This window comes from Vigna unguiculata, chromosome 6 (genome assembly GCF_037176805.1).
Source record: "Vigna unguiculata cultivar grain cowpea cultivar isolate G323 ecotype 2 chromosome 6, ASM3717680v1, whole genome shotgun sequence".
Lineage (NCBI taxonomy): Eukaryota > Viridiplantae > Streptophyta > Magnoliopsida > Fabales > Fabaceae > Vigna > Vigna unguiculata.
The window spans coordinates 34,351,225-34,366,096 of NC_140797.1; the positions used below are offsets into that span (position 1 = coordinate 34,351,225).

Here is a 14,872-nt window from a genome sequence, read left to right on the forward strand (position 1 = left end):
TTGAATCTAGGTCATACATGCGTGAATGGATGAGAATTTTTCTATGATATATGAAATTAATATTTGCTAATTTGATTGAATTAAATATTTTTATAATAATTGTATACGAATGTTTAAGTTATCATTAACTTACCCTTCTTTATTTGTTGGTTGTGTGTGTCTCTTTTGCAATGATCGCTTTTATGGCATGAACAGATGGAGTTTCAGGTGGTGATGACGCTAGCTAATAGGTTGAGGGATGTTTTTGGAGTTTTCTTTTTTAGATATGTACATACTTGTATGATGGACATACTCTTGTATAATATTTTAAAGGATTTTAGTAACTAATGTATTTTGAATAACTTTAAATATGTGACACATAGTAAATTATTGTATTAATTTGCTTACATTTCTTTTTGTCATACGATTGGTTTGCTTAATATTTAACTTGTAGGAACCTAAGAAAGTAGAAATAGTGTATCATTTTGGGTTGTTACAATAAGAATTAAGAAAGAACTTATCCAAAACAAAATTCATACTGATGCTTTCAATTTTTTTCTATCTTATGGATTGAACATTTAAAAGGATGGAGAAGAAATTCAGCTTTGGATTTCATAAAGGAAAATGGAGAAATTAAAATGTTTGTAGAAAAGAAATAGAAATCAAAAACGTTTCCCGAATTAAAAATAATTTCTAAAATTTCTAATTGTTACCCAATTTCACTCCTTAACTTCTTTTGTTGTTGTTGGAGTCTAAAGGAAATGTATAGAACTAAAAGTATGTTCACATTATTTAATCATTCAAATTCATCATTTTCTCCTAACTCAAAAATATATCTTCTTTGATTTGCATAGAACTTGTATTTGTTCATAGATTCATAGATGCTCTCATTTCATAAACTTAAACACAAATAACCTATATACTTAAAATTAAAAACATGTATACCCTACAACCATGTATTACATCAACTAATATTTAGACACACATTAAATATAATTACTACTAAGTAATCGGTAACATCCATAAAAATAGAAATTCAAAGATGAATATTATTAGGAATTACAAAAGGTGATATCAAGACATGAATTCACACAATTTAACATTTCATGATATTACATACAATCGTCCATTTTAACTTTTAGAGAAGTTGACAAAATAAAGTCTTACAAAACAAAGATATTTATAGAGCAACTTATACATAACATCATAACTATAGATGTGTAAAAGACTAAACTAGCTTTGTATTTCAACATCCCCATGTAACATCAATGTCGCTCTTCCTCAAATCCCACATTCACTTCTACTCTCGTGGAAGCCACATTCATAGCAAAAGATTGTGGATTTGGCTCCATGATGTAGAATTCGCACCAAAAAGTTTTATAGGTGACATGTGAATTTTTCCACAACCTTTGGATTTGGCTATAGGATACAGAATTCAAACTAGTGAGTCCCACCATTTTAGATTTTATAAACAAGCAACCACAATTTAATTCATCTAAACTTAACCAAACAGAAAGTTACCCACAAAAGTTTTAGCAATATTATCTCAATTTTATCCCAAGTCAAACATGTATATTTCAATCAAATCATTTAATAGACCTTCGACCATCATTTATACATAAAAGAGATCAAAGTCAACTTCCCTTCCCTTTATTGGTGCTATGTTCAATTGTACTTACACCCTATACCTCTCAAATGTGCTTAAACACATAATGAACTTAGATTAACAATAAGTATACTACTAGAATCACAACATATCAAGGAAGACAGAGAACCCACCCATAACCACATTCAAACCCCAAAATCTCCTTACATGTAAAATATAACCCGACTCAAGAATATGGCAAAGATGAAATTGACATCAGAAGAGAAATTGTCCACTAAAAAATATTGCCCTTATTGTGAGGTTTACTGTGATATGCTTGATTCTTGAAAAAAGAGAGGAGAAATAGTCAAAATCGATAAAAAGGAGAAAATGAGCTACATGATGGGAGTCTAAGAGAGAAATAATGGAGGTTCTTCCAAAAATATGAGAGATTAATCAAATTTTTGAAAGAGAGAATAAAGATTTTGAAAGGAAACTAGGTTTAGAGAGAAGAGACTTTTCTTTTTCCAAAGGAGGAAATTGGTTCTTACATAATTATTTCACACACTTATACTGTGATCTAAAGCACAATTCTTATAGCATCACACAATACAATATAAAAAAAAAGACTAATAAAAAAAATTAAAGAATAAATTACAACAATGATTTAGATTTTTTTTTTTTAGCTATACAAACAATTTTATATTCTTTCTATTACTTTCTTAATATTCCTTTGGAAATATTACACAAAGGTCTTTTATATACATTAAATTAGGGGTAGCAATATGGGTCGTCGGGCCAATCCATAGGTCCGCAAAAATAACGTAGGTTGGGTTAGGACAGTGAACTCGCAGGCCTACAATGGCCCGACCCGTCAAAGCCCACAACCCGCACAGACTGACCCACAAACTTGCATAAAAAAAAACTTGCACTTGTGTATATCAGTTACTTTTTTCTGGACTTTTGCATTAATGTTCTAAATTCTTGTATGATTGGAAAAGACAAGTATTATGTATTGTTTAATGTAGTAAAATTTGAAGAATACATCTTGTATGTCAAGGTACGAATATGAATATGATGAAAATGTTGAATTATCAATTTATCATCAACTCTCCCAAAGTCTTTGCTTTAATAATTTTGTGAACTTCTTAAAATTCTCAAATTTTCTTAATATTAAAAGTTTTATCATAAGAATTAAAAAAAATTAAAACATTAAAAAAGTGGACTAGTCCATGGGCCCGCACTTATGCGAGACGGACCAAACATTTAAGTCCACATTAAAAATGTGCGACGGAGCGAGCTGGCCCACATTGTGTGGACCAAATGCGTGTCGGGCCTAAACAGGTCGGGTCGATCTGCATTGTCACCCCTATATTAAATTAACCTATTGAATTGTTAAAAAAACATTGCATTATACTCCTTTAAAGGAGTGATATTGTAATTGCGAAAATAACATGAGAAGTTTATGTAATTTCCCAAAGCTTTAAGAAAAATTAGTGTAATTTAAATTAAATTAAATTATTTAATATTATTTTAAAGTTAAATTAAATTAATTAATTATTATATGAAATTTTTTTAAAATTAATTACTTATCATATATAAAAGAAACACGGTATTATACTTTAAAGTCTAAACCATTAATTTTAAATAATATCTCTAGTTATAAGATTTTGAGATGGTTAATAGTAGGCAGAGTAACCTTTCTACCAATATTTTGAGTATAAGGTTTTTAACATTATCAATTTATTTAAGCATATTTGATTTAAGCATATTTTCTAACTCGAAACAATCAATTGTCTTTCTAAAAAAATGCCTACTACAACTTCAACAATAACATTTATCAATTTTATACACTAATCAATGCCTTTATGGTGAGAAAAAATTATTTTCAGTGAATTTTTTATTTATTTACATTTTCTCTTTTAACTGATTTTCATTCCCTATTTCACCTGTAGAAAAGCTTTAGGTATTTTTATACAAAAACCCCAAATTCCAAGAAGTGCTTTTCTCTAAAAGAACACTTTTTTACAAACCTAAACAAAGTAATTGCACCATTATTATTATTACAATATTATTCAAATATGGTAAACAATGGTTATCCAAACTTTTCCGTTTGTTTCACTCTGGGAATCTAAACAAAACCAACGGCTATTTTACTGGCTAAACCCTATCAACCCTCTCCCAACGGTCACATCTTTCTCTCACAACGCTCCACCACCACCCTATATATCTTGCCCCAAACACTCCTTCATCCAACACAGTTCCACGTTTTCGATTTCTCACACTACAAACACTCTTCAACGTTGTTGTTGTTGTTGCAAACTTCACAGATTCCTCGTACCACTCCGAAGTGTCATCTAAATCTTCAAACACCATGATGATAAGGTTACTTTCACACGTTGTGTTGCCATTGCTCTTCACATCTTTATGCTTGGTTCACGCAGGCAATGCTCCTGCCCCTTCACCCAAGTCAACACCATCGCCGGCGCCGGCCAAACCACCTTCTTCTGCCACTCCTCCGGTGCATTCTCTGCAATCTCCTGCAAAGTCTCCAACTTTATCACCGCCTTCACAATCTCCGGTGGTTTCTCCATCTGGTTCTACCGCTTCTCCGCCCCCGGCTGTGGCTCCGGCAACTCAGCCACCATCTTCAGCATCTCAGGCTCCTAGCCCAGCCAAGAACGTCTCTTCGCCGCCGGCTCCATCTCCGGTGGCAGAGGCTCCAACGCCGGAATCTTCCGCTGGAATTCCCTCAAGCTCTGCCCCACCAGCTGGTTCACCCATTACACTGCCATCCAACGGTGCCTCTCCGGAAACTGCTCCGGCGAGTTCTTCAAATGGTTCAATTGGTGATTTATCAGGTGCAAGTTCAAATGCAGCTTCAATGATTTTGGGTGGTGTGGCATTTTGGGTGACTTTGAATGTGATCTAAGGATGGAAATTTGATTATTCTTTGTGTTCCCATTTTTGAACGACCATTTGTTGTACTTGAGCAATTTTTTTAGTTCTTAGGTTATTTCATTATTCTGTAATCGATTTTATGCAAGTTAATGAATTTTTACTACCTCTTTTGTTCAATTTGAAAAGGGTTTTTTGGATTCTGCCAAAATTAGAATAGGATTTTACTTTGATCAGAAAAGAAAATAAAAGGCATTGGCACAATCAACGGCGGAACTTAGTGTTGATAAAGACCCCGGCTCACCCAATTTTTTTTTTATATTTATATAATTTTATATACATTTTTTTTAAATTTAATATTTTAAATATATTAAATATTTTAATAAATTTTTATATTAATAAATGAGAAATAGTATTTTTTTTACATTTATTTTTCAATATTATATTTTAAATATTTTTAAATAAAAATAATTATTTTATTAATATTATTTTTTAAGTGATTACTTATTTAATTATTTTTAAACTTAATTATTATAAATAAAAATTATTTTATATTTAATTTTACAATTATAATGATAACAATAATTATAATTTTATTATCATAAAAAAAGTAAATACAATATTTTTATTTTTATAAAAATTTTGGAATCACTCTTTTAGTTTTTATTTTGTTCAAAAATAATAAGTTGGTATTCAAATTTTTTTTAGTCTCTATTTGGTTCCTATTTTGAAAAAATATCCGAATTTGTCATTTTTTCCATTAAATTTATTGAATATACATCGTGCGTGTGAGACTAGAAATTAATGGATGGTCCGTAAACGTCCTGCGTGAGACTAGAAATTAAAATGGGTGGTCTGTTAATGACTCGATAACGGATGGGGACAGAATGTCCAAGAAAGCTCGATAACGGGTACAACAGAATGTCCAAATTTTATTTTTTTTTAAACAATAACTATGATACCATATTAGAAATGTATTTAACGCAAATCCACACAACCCCAAAATCTCGGACTTATAAGGGGAGGTTATATACTATGAAATTACCTTAATATTTTGTTTTATTGGTGTAATTGACATAATCTTAATATAAATTTTGATGAAAAATTATTGTTCTATTTTAAAAAATTTAACAAAAATATTTAAATTATATCAATTTTTAAAAAATCAAAACCAAATAATAATTTAACCAAAATTTAAGCACAATCCGAATCCGAAGATCTGCCACCGGACACAATTACAACTTTAGTGTATCTCGCAATATTATTGTTGTTTCATTGAACAAGTTCGTTACGAAGAGAATAAATTGGAATGTTCTTTCTGTAAGAAAATTTAGGTTACTACTGTTTCATTTTTTTCTTCTGAAATTCTCACTACTTATCTTCTTAACAGAACATAGGAAAATAAATCACATTAAAAGAAATTTAGAAGTAGTTTAAAAGTAGATTGTAATACTTAGATATCTTTTCTAAGATGGAGATGAATGACATATATTTATCATGTTCTTTAATAAACTACTCACATTCTTTCTAATTGACATTATTTTTTTAATAAATGGAATTTTTCTATCAATAACAATAAATTTTTATATTTTAAATAAATGCATCATATTATCTTTATTTTTTCCCCCAAATGTTGTATTATTGATTAAAACTTAACTAAAAATTATAAAATTTTTAAATTAAATGTTTTAGAATATAAAAACTAAAGATTATAAAAATAGGCAAGTGATAATTTCTTTGACATCACTTTTTTTCTTATTCAAAAGTTCTCGCATCACTTGAATATCAGACAATTAAATAAATGCAACTCGTTTTCTTTATTTTTTTTTCCCAAATGTTGTATTGATTAAAACTTAACTAACTAAAAATTGTAAAAGTTTAAAATTAAATTTTAGAATATAAAAAAATCTAAAGATTTTTGAATGTTGAATGATCAAACAATTAAATAAATGCAACTCATTATCTTTTTTATTTTCAAATATTGATTAAAACTTAACTAAAAATTGTAAAAAATTAAATTTTAGAATATAAAATCGATTTTTGCAAATTGATTTTTTTTTTTTTAAGAATAGGCAAGTGACAATTTCTTTGACCTCGCTTTCTCTCTCATACAAAAGTTTCACTTGAATAATCAAACAATTAAATAAATACAACTCATTATCTTTATTTTTTTTCCCACATGTTATATTGATTAAATCTTAACTAAAAATTGTAAAATTTTAAAATTATATTTTAGAATATCAAAACTAAAGATTTTTGCAAATTAAAATTTTCTTAAAAAATTGGCAAGTGACAATTCAAAAGTTCCCACACCACTTGAATGATAAACAATTAACATCTATTGTTTTCAGCATCATTACAATGCTTGAGTAATGTTACAAAAGCCAAGTAACGTTTTTAAATTTGATGTGGTATTCATCTCGACCTTTTAACTCGGTTAATTTTATTCAATGTAAGTTATGTTGATTAACCTTAAACTACTTATGGAGATATTTTAATAACTTCTCAATTTACTTTAAAGAAAATTTAGAGACAATCATAATTATATAAGGAAATAAAATTTCTCATAAATTAAATAATTAACCTGATATATCTTATTGGTAAATTTTTCGTTCTTTATTCACTAACATTTTTACATTTAAAGAAAATTTAAAATTTTACACTACTTCATTTTTATAAAATCCTGCATTGTAGTTGACTTTTAAAAATAAAACTACTCTCTCTCTCTATATACATATATATATATATATATATATATATATATATATATATATATATATATTATACATGTAAGTTTTTTTTTCAAAAAAAAAACAAAAAGTCATTATACTTATATTTATCAAGCCATTGAAAGAATAAAAAGATATATAAATGTAATTAGAAAAAATCTTATAAATATCACTATAATTTACCCAATTTTTTTTTCATTCAACCTCTTGAAACATCTTTTAAGAATCATGACAAAATTTTGAAACATGGTGAATGATGTAATAATACTCTTACATAATTTTTTAACTAATCTTTTGATTTACAAATATATTTAAAATATTTTTTGTTTGTGAATTTTATACCTTTCAATATTATAAAAGAAAAATATAGTGCTCTAAATAACATCTCATTGATATCCTTTTTAACTATTTTATATGTTCAGGTTTTCACTAAAATAATATTCAGTTCTAAATGTAAAGGGATAGAAAATAACATTTTAAAATTGATAGTAACTTAAAAATAGTGAAACTCGATTATTTTAATTTTAAAAAAAGTATACAAATAAGAAGTTTTATAATCGAATTTCATTATTTTAAAATATACCATCTCACTAAAAACTACTTTTCTAGAGTTTTTTTTATTTATTTCTAGGTGTTCTTCTCTGCTCATTTGTTTGACGATGGCCTTTATGATCAGAGCATTGAGTTTTACAAGGGTAGCCAATACGAGTCTATAATAGAGTAAGTTGATTTTTTACCATTTTTCTTGGTCCAATCAGTCTTTCTCTTTGTTGCATGCTTTACTTGCTTGCATGTGATCTTAGAGTCATCAATATGACTTTTTTATTATCAATGATCATGATGGTATGTCCTGACCGTTCTTGTGATGTTTCTATGTATAGATAGAGAATCATGTGGAGTTAGAGGCGTTTTAGTGTTCTTAGATTGTTTGGAATGTCTTTTACAAGTGAGGGAAGCTAATTCTAGCTTTTGCATGTCAAGATTGTTAATTTGTTGCTGTCAACTCATAATTTTGATGTGATAAGTTGTGAATTTGTGATTTACTTGTTTTGTGGTGCTGCATGTTTTACTTGATAAGTTGATATTGAACTTATGTAGTATGTTGGATTGTGTAAAATTTTGTTTATGTCATTTAAAATTTTGAATGGCTCGTTAAAAATGTTGAATTGAGGTTAAGCTTAGGTTGTATGTTGACTTTTGTGCAAATTTAAGATTTTGTTTGTGAACTTGAATGCCTATATGAGATTCTTTAATTCAGTAATCTGGCTCGACTGGAGTTAGAAACATGCAGTGGCAGAAGGGGTGCCAAATTAGTTTTGTTATATATAATTTTTTTTAGTCAGAAAAAAAGTTCTTCATCTTTTTTCTTCACATAATAGTAGAATTCAAAAAAAATATTATTATCATTCGCTATTATATCATACTATTATATCATGATACCAAATCATGAATACCATTTTAGATAACCTCATTAATTTGATTTTGTGGTATTGTCACATTTGAGGTCGTTTTTCCCCAATCGCATTCTAATGAATTTTTAAATTCATTGTATATAACTCTAAGAACTTTAAAGATTTATTTATGATTTTCTTGAATTCCTGCTTCTCATGAAATTTCTCAAGTTTAGTTAACGTAAATGCATTTTTTTTATCTTTATCACAAACCTTCTTTAAAAAAAGAATCAATTTTTTTTACTGTTTATCATAATCTTTTTAATATAAATTTATCACATCTCGCCTATTTAGAAAAAATTAAATTTATATTCACAAATCACAATTATCACAATGCAAAACATAACAAAACTCATACCACTTTAATTAAATAAACAACATTGTATAAATTCAAAACTTAAAAAAAAATTACCATAGGCAGCGAAAAACACAAAATCCCTAAATTTCATAATTAAAGATTATAATAATTTGGGAAAAATTATAATTAGGGTTCATACCAATTTCATAAAAGAATCCCTAAAATCATAATTAGGATTTATATTAATTTGGGATAAACATCCTAAAAAGAATCATAAATTTAACATACATAAATCATAATAAGATACTAACTTTGATATGTGAGAGATCATGCAAGAAAATATACTTCAATCTCAATCTATGTATTTTCCAACCTCTATTTCCCAATCTATTTATTTCTCTTCACACACTTTCATGATAATTTACATGGTAAAAAGATCTTATAGCCAGAAAAAAATCTTAATCTCTTTTATAAATCAATGTCTCCATTAATATTTTTATTTTATCTTTTATTATTATTTTTCATTACATAAACTTAATATAAATAATATATAAATATAATTTTAAAAAATATAAATATAATTTTAAAAAATATAAATATATATAAAAAGAATCAAAAAAAAAAATTGGGGGAGCGATGGCTCCCCTGTCACCATATAGTTCCGCCTCTGGAAACATGAAATTTTAAATGTTTGAAAGTTTACTAAGTGGGGATTAACTCTAGAAGAGTCAAATAGCTCAATCAAAGCTCAAAGAGGAAGTGTATGCATGGACATGGGAATCTAGGGTTGAAGGTTATCTTGATACTCAACTAATCATTCAACTCATATAAAGAAGAATGGTTGAGGTGTTTAGAACAGTAGGAGGTCATGGTTTGAAGAACATTTTGAAGTTTTAGTGGCCTAAGTAGGATTAACCTTGTGGGTAAAGGTTATCCATCACAAGTGCTAAAATCACCTTGAGGTATGATGTTAGTGCATGTGTCTAGACGATTGAGTCGAGAAGAGTTTTATTTTATTGATAATTATCCATCACATTTATTTTAGTTTTTTTATTGATAATTATTAATCTATTTTTCTCACTTTAAGTGAATTGATTATGAACTAAGTTGAGGGACATTAGAAATAATAGTAATAAAAAACATAAATAAGGACTATATCATTCCATTAACGACAAAATAAATCAATAAAAATTTTAAACTAAGATACGAAGTATTTTAAACAATTAACAAAACAAAAACTTTTAATATAAAACAAATAGAAATAACCAAATTTATAATATTCTCTTAAAACTTAATTAACTCGTGAGATAAAAGATGAAGATAATTAAAACCCTTTTAGTATGAATTCATTGGATGAAGATGGCCTAGGAGTGATTGTAGGAAGATTGCAGTTGGGGTTTGTCAATGACATGATTCAACAAATTACCAACAAAAAGCCCCCACGCATGGCAAATTTCCAATGCCACTTCACTTGCAACTCATCTAACCTCACTCACCATGCAAACAGTATGATCACAAAATCTCCTTATAATAATCTCGACCTCATGCAACCTTACACACAACTCAAACATGGGAACCTACGTGGAAACTTTCGCAGGTGGGGAGGAACATGTCTTTCGTAGCCAGTACTCACCTGTTCCTATCCCTGACAACGTCACTCTGCCACAATATGTGCTCCAAAATGCTGAACTCTATGCTGAGAAGGTTGCGTTTGTGGATGCTGTGACTGGAAAAGGGGTGACTTACAGTGAGGTGGTGAGGGATGTAGAGAGGTTTTCAAAGGCCTTAAGATCTCTTGGTTTGAGGAAAGGGCATGTTGTGATTGTGTTGCTTCCAAATGTGGTGGAGTATGCCATTGTTGCTTTGGGGATCATGGCTGCTGGTGGGGTCTTTTCTGGGGCAAATCCAACTTCTCATGTCTCCGAGATTAAGAAACAAGCAGAGTCTGCAGATGCCAAGATATTTGTCACAGATAACACCAACTATGAAAAGGTAACTCCTTCAAATAGATCACCTTCTTTTTCATTGTTATAGTGTATAATTCACGTTCATTTTTATACTAACTACTTAAACTACACCATGGTTATAACAAAAACACAGGTGAAGGGTCTAGAGCTACCTGTTATTGTGGTAGATGATGAGGTTGTTGAAGGTGGCATGAAGTGGAAGAAGTTGCTTGAAGAAGCAGAGAGAGGAGGTGATGATGATTTTTGCAAGGAACCTGTTTCACAGAATGATCTGTGTGCCATGCCATTCTCATCAGGAACCACAGGGATGTCAAAGGGTGTGATGCTGACTCACAGAAATCTGGTGGCTAATCTCTGCTCCACACTCTTCAGTGTGACAAGGGAAATGGAGGGCATGGTGACCACACTAGGCCTCATTCCCTTCTTTCACATCTATGGCATCACTGGAATATGCTGTGCCACTCTTAGGAGCAAAGGGAAAGTTGTGGTTATGGGAAGGTTTGAGTTGAAGAAGTTTCTCAATGCCTTGATCACACATGAGGTCACATTTGCACCCATTGTGCCACCAATCATTCTCAGCTTGGTCAAAAATCCCATAGTTGATGAATTTGACCTCACCAAGCTCAAACTCCAAGCTGTTATGACTGCAGCAGCACCACTTGCACCAGAACTTCTCAATGCCTTTGAACACAAGTTCCCTGGTGTTTCTGTCCAAGAGGTTGGTGCACCAAATCCTACAATAATTTCTTCAACATGTTATCAACTTTTACATTTTGCAGAATAATGTTATGCTATGCATATGTTATTGTTACTTCCTGAAGTGGTAGTTTTGTTTGGTAGGCTTATGGACTTACTGAGCATAGCTGCATCACACTCACTCTTGCAACCAAAGGATTGGGAAGTGTTCATAAAAATTCAGTGGGATTCATCCTCCCAAACTTGGAAGTCAAGTTTGTTGATCCTGACACTGGTCGATCCCTTCCTAGGAACACACCTGGGGAACTTTGTGTGCGAAGCCAATGCGTAATGCAAGGTGAGAATGGACAAATAATCTAATCTACCCCCAAAAAAAAAAAAACCAGTTTTAAGGTTATGATAAATTAGAGTGTGAATGAACATAAAGTATGTGTCTTTTTCATCAGGTTACTATAAACAGGTGGATGAGACTGCACAAACCATTGACGAGAATGGATGGCTTCACACCGGTGACATAGGATTCATAGATGATGAAGAAAATGTCTTCATTATTGATCGTATCAAGGAGTTGATCAAATACAAAGGCTTCCAAGTAAGTTCTTTATACTTCACACACTTTCAACATGACAACATAACTTGAGTCCATCGACTTTAGATTCTGAACTGAGATTTTTTGGTATTGTTCTCTGCTACACCTTCAAAATACACTGATATTCATACTTTAAAAAATGTAATTTTGGACACATGCAGGTTGCTCCTGCAGAGTTAGAGGCCATATTGCTGAGCCATTCATCAGTTGAAGATGCAGCAGTAGTGCCGTAAGTAACCAAAATCATGGTCTATTGTTAATATAGTTAACATTGGTAATCTCAACACTTGTGTCGGAATTTTAGTTTTGAAGAAAGTGATTGCAATGTTATGTTTTTGTTTTTTTTTTTCTGTAATGGTTGTGTTAGAATACCAGATGAAGATGCAGGGGAAATTCCTGGTGCAAGTGTGGTTTTGAGCCCTGGTGCAAAGGAAAGTGAGGAAGACATCATGAACTATGTGGCCAACAATGCTGCACATTACAAGAAAGTGAGAGTGGTGCACTTTGTGGAAAGCATACCAAAGTCACCCTCTGGAAAAATAATGAGGAGGCTCATCAAAGACAAGATGATTCAAAAGATGAAGACAAGTTCCTCCACACAATCTCAGAATGTCTAAAATCAATGCTCAATTCTGTACTTTACTTTGCACTTCATGTCTCCATTCTCATGGTTGCAAACTTGTTAGGTCATCACTCATTTTATTTTGAAAATAAAATTTGAGACTCTAGTAGATGTAAGCTCTTTGAATTCCCATTTACTTGTCTAAAATTACTTATATACAAAGTTTTTGTGTGCTTGAAAAATTAGATTATTTGTTAACTACAATAATTGATTACGATAAAGATCAGTTTGAGAAAGTAAACTGAAAATTGGTTCTACGATAAATTAAATCATTTTTATTTTTAAATTTTTTGATATATTATATGAATAATTATTTAACTGATACGAAAAATTAAAAGAGAAATAAAAAATAATAATCCTACAAACTTATCTTTTCTGAAAGCAGAGATAAGGAAGAGATAAATCTCTTCATTCAATCATGACACCGTTACAAAAAACAAAAGTGAAGATTTTTCATATAAACAAATGAATCTGTACTATTTCTTTTGTCTTTTCAAAATACATTAATATTTCTGATTTTAAAATTTTAACATATATTTAAAAAAATTTAAGATATTAATATAATATATATCTTCAATAAAAAAACAGTAAAAAAATTTAATAAAAAATCTGAACTCAAAACATATTACTCTAAAAAACATGATCAAAACAAATTTACTGGTATTAAATGCTACTGATATACTACGATTAATAAATTAATAAGATAAAAAGAAAAAGTATGTATTTATTTATTTTTATAATTGTCTTTAATCAATGAAATATTAAATTTGTTTTATTTATTTATTTATTTAATTATTATAATTTATTTGTCTGTTTAATTATTTGGTATTTTTGTATATTTGGTAATTAGCCTGTTTAATTATTTCATTTATATATATATATATATATATATGTATATATATATATATGTATATATATATATATGTACATATATATATATATATATATAATATTATGTAGTTCTTAATTTAAATTTAAAAGATTCGTTTTTTTTTGAAGTAAGTATAATTATTTTTATACTTTTAAAAAGATAATATTATATATAATATTAAAATTTATCATAATAATAATTTATGACAGTAAATGTGGGTGTACTTTAATCTTGTTAATAAAATCTGGAAAATAATTATATGATAAGAAAAAATTTAGAATATTTATACTTCTTAATTTATAAAAATATAAATAAATTAATAATCATAAAATATTATAAAAAAAAGTATCACAAAATCAATGACCTAATTTAAGTGAATACACAAAAATGAAAAGCCTTATTCCCTAACGCTGAAGCTTTAAAGCAGCATATCACATGCTGCTGTTGTTCCGCCAAATTAGAATATGATTTTGCTCAAGTAACATCCTCGTTAAGTCATTCAGGAAACGTAGAACACAATCTTTTGTGGCATTGTCAAGGAAGCATGTAAGAAAATTATACATTTTCTATGCAAGATCTGTGGATTACAGCACCTAAATCAATGCTCAGTTTTTCAATGTTTTCGGTGGAATTAGTTCATTAACAACTCCATAATGACGTTTGTGTTGTGTCCCTACCATATGCAGAGGAAGAGAAAGTCATAGATGAGACATGTTTTAAATACTGAATCTTCTACTTTTGCCCAAATCTGAATATCAACATCACATACAATACACTAATAACTAGTATCAATTTTATAATATTATTTACCAAACAATGTTTGTAAAAAGAAAGAAAAAAAACTTATATCAAGAGTCGATCATACACTTTTTTGTAACACCCCCGGAGATCTGAGCTTTAAAATTCCTGGCAAACCAGCAGATGTTACCAGTTGCGCTGCAGCACAGCTGGTAGTATCTGCTCATAGCTGGTAGCATCTGCTGGTTTGTCAGGGGTGTTAAAGCTCAGGTTTGAGGTTCGATCCTCCCTGGGAAAAATTCACCTGCTAGTTGGTGCTAGAGGTGATGGGTTGGGGTGTACTGGGCTGCGGACCTAACACAACCGGTTTGAGGATGGCAGGTGGGATGCCTGGTAAGCCCAAGAGGATCCGGGAGTGTTACAAAGAGTCCCAACAAAGTGCACAACTT

The 14,872-nt window shown here is 29.7% G+C and overlaps 2 protein-coding genes across 2 annotated transcripts; both read left to right on the forward strand.

Moving 5' to 3' along the window:
* Nucleotides 1-3,804: 3,804 nt before the first annotated feature.
* LOC114187368 (uncharacterized) lies at nucleotides 3,805-4,642 on the forward strand. Its single transcript, XM_028075610.2, has one exon. It carries the CDS (start codon nucleotides 3,939-3,941, stop codon nucleotides 4,494-4,496), a length of 558 nt encoding a protein of 185 aa, XP_027931411.2. The 5' UTR covers nucleotides 3,805-3,938; the 3' UTR covers nucleotides 4,497-4,642.
* A 5,858-nt stretch (nucleotides 4,643-10,500) lies between these two features.
* On the forward strand, nucleotides 10,501-12,876 carry ACOS5 (acyl-CoA synthetase 5). Its single transcript, XM_028075094.2, has 6 exons — nucleotides 10,501-10,932; nucleotides 11,041-11,625; nucleotides 11,748-11,940; nucleotides 12,050-12,195; nucleotides 12,354-12,421; nucleotides 12,560-12,876. The coding sequence occupies exons 1-6, from the start codon at nucleotides 10,510-10,512 to the stop codon at nucleotides 12,807-12,809; spliced, it is 1,665 nt and encodes a 554-aa protein (XP_027930895.2). The 5' UTR covers nucleotides 10,501-10,509; the 3' UTR covers nucleotides 12,810-12,876.
* The last annotated feature ends 1,996 nt before the right edge of the window (nucleotides 12,877-14,872 follow it).